This window comes from Talpa europaea (genome assembly GCF_964194135.1).
Source record: "Talpa europaea genome assembly, chromosome: 12".
Lineage (NCBI taxonomy): Eukaryota > Metazoa > Chordata > Mammalia > Eulipotyphla > Talpidae > Talpa > Talpa europaea.
In genome coordinates, this window is record NC_140079.1 from 4,909,731 (window position 1) to 4,915,398 (window position 5,668).

The following is a 5,668-nucleotide window of genomic DNA, read 5'->3' on the forward strand; positions in this document are numbered from 1 at the left end:
CTCTTGTCTTATTGCCCTGACTAGGACCTCCAGTATTATATTGAAGAGCAAGGGTGAGAGAGGACATCCTTGTCTTGTTCCTGATCTTAAAGGAAAGGCCTTCAGCTTTTTGCCATTGAGAATAATATTGGCAGTGGGTTTGTCATATATGGCTTTTATCATGTTAAGGGATGTTCCTTCTAAATCCTGAGAATTTCAAGGGCCATCATCATAAATGGATGTTGGACTTTGTCGAATGCTTTCTCAGCATCTATTGATATGATCATATGGTCTTTATTTTCCTTTTTGTTGATGTGTTGGATTACACTTATCGATTTTCGTATGTTGAACCATCCCTGTGCCCCTGGGATGAATCCCACTTGATCGTAGTGTACTATCCCTTTGATGCATTGTTGGATTCTGTTGGCAAGGATTTTGTTGAGGATTCTTGCATCAGTGTTCATTAAGGAGATTGGCCTGTAATTTTTTTGTTGTGGCTGTCTTTGTTGGGTTTTGGTATTAGTGTAACTTGGCTTCATAGAATGTATTTGGTAGAATTCCTTCTTTTTCAATTTTTTTAAAGAGTGTGTGTAGGATTGGCACTAATTCACTGCTGAATGTTTGGTAGAATTCATTTGTGAAGCTGTCTGGGCCCAGGCTTTTGTTTTTGGGGAGTGCTTTCATACTGCCTCAATTTCGCTGCTTGTAATTGGTCTGTTTAGTTGTTCTATTTCTTCTTTGTTCAGCTTTGGATGATTGTATCATTCTGGGAATTTGTCCATCTCTTCTAGGTTGCTGAGTTTGTTTGTATATAAGTGTTCATAGTAATCTCTGATTGTTCCCTTGATTTCTACTGAGTCTGTTGTGATTTTTCCTCTTTCATTTATAATCCAATTTATATGTGTTTTCTCCTGTGAAACATGTTAATTTTAATACAGAGCTATTTATTAAAGGAGACACTCCCATGAAATTCTTTCCATTTCCTGTGAGTTTACCTTTCCATTTATTACACCAAAGTAACCTTGCATTATAACGTTATATAAATTTCAGGTACGCATGATTATTATTTTTTTTAAACTTTAGTTTTTTTTTTTATAGAGGCATGTTTTATTTATTTATTTGTTTGTTTGTTTGTTTGTTTGTTTTGTTTATACAAGCACTGGGTACAGTCAGAAGCGTGGGAGGGTGAGAGAATTCACCAGAGCCAGAGCGGGGAGCAGAGCAGGCAGAAAGACCGAAGTACACTGCTGAGGGGAGCAGCGGGTGGCTGGAGAGGTCTGCATACCATGTGGGACCCTCCTGCGGTGGCCGGGGAGCACCTAGGGATCGAACCGGCACCGTAGAGGCCCCGGGCAGCTGCACAACCCAGCACTCAACCGCTGGGCCACCGGGAAGGCCCGGTGATTATTAATCATGCATGATTATTAATCAACATATGTGTATGCGACATTAACTTCAGTACTAAAAGTTTGCATTTATCTCTCATTATACCATTATCCTCGTTTCTGATAAACCACCTCCCTCCTCCCATCTTTGTGTTAGCCACTAATTGTTCTTATATAGTCCAAAAGTGTATTTTGTTTAATGACATGATCTGTTTATTTATTTTCTTTATTACATATGAGTGAAATCACATGGTATTTGACTTTCTCTGTTTGGCTTGTTTCAGAAAGGATCATTCTGTTCTTATTCTTTTGTTCTTCCAAATATAAATAGTATTCCATTATCTACATACAGCACATCTTTCTGGACATTTGTCAATCAGTGGACACTTGGGTTTTTTCTGCCTCTTGGCTATTGTAAATACCATTGCAGTGAACAGGGATGGAAAACACCTCTTGGAATTAGTGCTTTTTGTGTGTATTTTCCAGCTAAACACTCAGAAGTAAGACATTTGCATCACAGGAAACTTATATTCTTCAATGTTTGAAGAATTTCCTTACAGCTTTCCATAATAGATGCACAAGTTGACATTCCATCAGCACTATATAAGTGTTTCGTTTTCTGTCCTGGGACCCTGAGCTCAGTGACCAGTCCAGGAAAGGAAATCTCCACCTTCTACCAGAGTTAAGAAATCAGAGTTTTCAGACACAGCCCAGATGGCTTCATAATGGATCCCAGAGCAGAGAAAAGGATGGGTAGGACAGAGAACACAGCACTTCTTTGCAACGTATCAAGCAGACTTGCAGCATTTGCAACCCGGGTCCTTCAGTGGACAACAGGGCTGGTGCCTGTGGTGGTCATTACCTGTTTCCACATGTGTGCAGTGGGCACAAGGCCACATAGGTGCCTCCTACATATCAGGGTCAGCTGATTCCACAGCTTGAACCCTGTGGACTAGACCCTGCTCCAGTCACCAGGAGACTCAGCCTGTGGCAGGAAGTACCAGACAGAGGTGGGGAGGGAGGTGAGGACAACTGAAGACCAAATGGACCTTGCTGTGAGAGAGAGAGGGGAGGAGTTGGAGGTGACAGAGTTCACGTCTCAACAAACTGAGACAACACTTCAGCCCCAGACTCCCCACCGCCTCCACCAGAAGCCAAGGAAAACTAGAAGAGGAACAATCTCACCACAGCCCCCCAGCTGCAAACCTGGAAACCAGGTGACATAATTACTTAGATCAAGGAACACCTGAGCACAAGAGGGAAAAAAAGCAGCAGAACAGAAGTTCTGCTTCATTAATACAGGAGAGAGAAGCAGAGGAGTGTCAGTGACGTGGAGCAACAACAGTAAATACACCCCTGAGTTAGGGGAAAACAAGTCAGATGCGGAGAGGCATCTGCAGGACCTTAGAACGAAGATCAAAGAACCAGAGAGTCTTCACCAAAGAGCTGGACAAGATTAAGAGAACACAAAAGACTGTCTGAATGTGAATGACCACAAATATAGGAAGTGTGTTAAATATAATTAAATGGGCCAATAAAATAACTTCAGAAATGGAGGATCCCAGTATATACATGACCCAATTAGGAAAACAGAGAGAAATGAGACTCAGACACAGGAAAAATAAGGAAACGCTACAAAAAATGTCAGACTCCATAGAAGAGGATAACCCACAGTGTGAAGCAAGAGGGAGGAGTGACACTCTTCAAAAAACCACACCTGAGAATTTTCCAAACTGAGAGTGAAATAAACACAAATGTCCAGGAACTCAACTTTCAACTTGAGTTGAACACTCAACTTTCAAAGTGAAAATGACCTACACCATGACACCCCACTGTTAAATCATAAAAAATCAGAAAAAAGAGAAGATGTACAGGAGGCCTGAATGAAAGAGGATTTGCAAAGTGTCCAAGTTAGGCTTTCCTCTGATTTTCCCCTAGTCACCCTCCAGGAAAGGAGAGGAAGTGTTAGGGGGAAAAGGATGTACTAAAGCTAATTCCATACAGGGCTCCCTAACAGAAGGAAGTGCTCATAATCCTAAACAGAAAGACTTCCCGCCAAGAACACTCTCTGCTGCAAAATTATTCAATTTGAATGTGAATAAAAGCTTCCCAGACAGAGAAGCCAATGAGGTTGTCACCATCAGGTCTGCCTGCCTCACCATAAAAACTGACATAGGTTCATGTACGAGAAAGAAAAAATGAAACAAACCCTGAGCAAAATGACATGAACAGGAATATTATGGGTCAACAATAAAGCATCGAAAGGAAGGAAGTAAAGGAGAGAGTAAGGGACAGTGAATATTAGCCCCGGACACACATGGATACTGTGATATCACAAGATTTTTCTGCAGATAATCCATAAATTGCTTATTTTTTCCTGATCGAGTTGTATATATTTTCCTCCATCTTTCTATTATTTTGTAAGCACCCAATTTCCTGTTTTAAACATTTCACTAAAGAAAAGGCACACAGATTGTTCTTTAACACTTCCCAGCGTTCATACCAGTTCAAAATAATTTAGAATGGGCCTCCCCTGGTGGTGCAGCAGTTGAGCGCTGGGCTACAAAGCTGCCCGCAGCCTCTGCAGCAACGGTTCAATCCCCGGCTGCTCCCCAGCCACCAGAGGATGGTCCCACATGGCGCACAGACCTCTCCTACAGTCAGGTGCTCCCGTCAGCAGTGTATTTTAGTCATTCTGCCTGTTCTGCTCCCCACTCTGTCTCTGGTGAATTCTCTCGCCCTCCATGCTTCTGACTGTACCCAGTGATTTTATAAATAAATAAATCTTTAAAAAAAATAATTTAGGAAATGCAGAAAAAATATTTATAATATATAAAAAAAAACTGACATCAAACTGTGTACATAAGACAAAGCACAGATTATCTCTGACTAAGTGAGGACAGGAACATGACTTAGTCCGTGAATCATGAGCCTTGCTGCTCCCGACCAGGCAATCTGAGGAGGCGGCCCCCGTCACGTTGGGGTTGCTCTGCAGCTGAAGAGCCTCCCCAGGGCCTGCTTTATGTCCTTGTTTCTGAGACTGTAGATGAAGGGGTTCAGCATGGGGGTGACCACCATGTACATCACCGAGGCTGTTGCACTGTCCCTGGAGTCGTGGGGAGCAGCAGAGCTGAGATACACGCCGAGCCGCGTCCCGTAGAACAGGGAGACCACGGAGAGGTGAGACCCGCAGGTGGAGAAGGCTTTGTACCTGCCGCTCGCTGAGGAGATTTTCAAAACCGAGGACACAATCTTAGAGTAGGAGAAAAAGACGCCACTGAGAGGAATGGCCCCCAGAATCTCCGCTGTTAAATATATCACCAGCTCATTGAGGAAGGTGTCAGAACAGGCAAGCTGGATCACCTGGTCCAGTTCACAGAAGAATTGAGGGATTTGCAGCTGTGAGCAAAAGGACAGTCGCAAAACCAGTAAGCTCTGTAATAGAGAATCCAGTAGATTTAACACCCAGGATGCAAGGAGCAGAAGGCCACAGAACTGGGGGTTCATGATGACCGTGTAGTGCAGGGGATGGCAGATGGCCACAAACCGGTCATAGGCCATGGCTGTCAGGAGGAAGTTGTCCACTCCTCCAAAGAGCATGTAGAAAAACACCTGGCTGAGACAGCCCGCGTAGGTTATGGCTTTGTTCTGTGTCTGGATGTTGAGCAGCATCTTGGGGACGGTGGTGGAGGTGAAGCCGATGTCGGCAAAGGACAGGTTGGCGAGGAAGAAGTACATGGGGGTGTGCAGGTGGGGGTCCGTGACGATGGCCAGGATGATGAGGAGATTCCCAGTGACCGTGACCAAGTACATGGCCAAGAATGCCCAGAAGAGGAGGGGCTGCAGCGAGGCCTCTTCTGAGAGCCCCAGGAGGGTGAACGCTGTGGGGTGGGTTTGGTTTCCTGGCGCCAGGTCGCTGGTGAGCCTGGGGGATGGAGACAGAAGTGATGTCAACTTAACCACAGCAGAGCAATCAAGGAATGAGTTTAAATGGGTGATTTTATTTTAAATACATTCAGTTAATGAATTTGATATTACAGACCTAGTGCTTTTACCTGATATTTTCAAGGCTGTTCATGACCCACCTTCTCTTGATGCTGAGAATAATTAGCCATTCTTACCTATAATGCAAACATTTTTCCAAGTCAAAATTTTCTTTTAATATATTGTGTGATTTTCTTTAAATACATTTGAACAATTATCCAAGTATTGTTGGAATCATGGAGAAAAGCAGTGAGACTCTGAAAAATCCTAGTTTTAGGGCCTCCCTGGTGGCCTAGAGGTGAAGACTCAGTGCTCTCATC

The 5,668-nt window shown here is 43.6% G+C and overlaps 1 protein-coding gene across 1 annotated transcript; it reads right to left on the bottom strand.

The window, feature by feature from the left end:
- Window positions 1-4,337: 4,337 nt before the first annotated feature.
- LOC311180662 (olfactory receptor 7A5-like) lies at window positions 4,338-5,177 on the bottom strand (the record flags this gene model as incomplete). Its single annotated transcript, XM_084248576.1, has 1 exon — window positions 4,338-5,177. The coding sequence occupies one exon, from the start codon at window positions 5,175-5,177 to the stop codon at window positions 4,338-4,340; it is 840 nt and encodes a 279-aa protein (XP_084104702.1).
- Window positions 5,178-5,668: the final 491 nt, after the last annotated feature.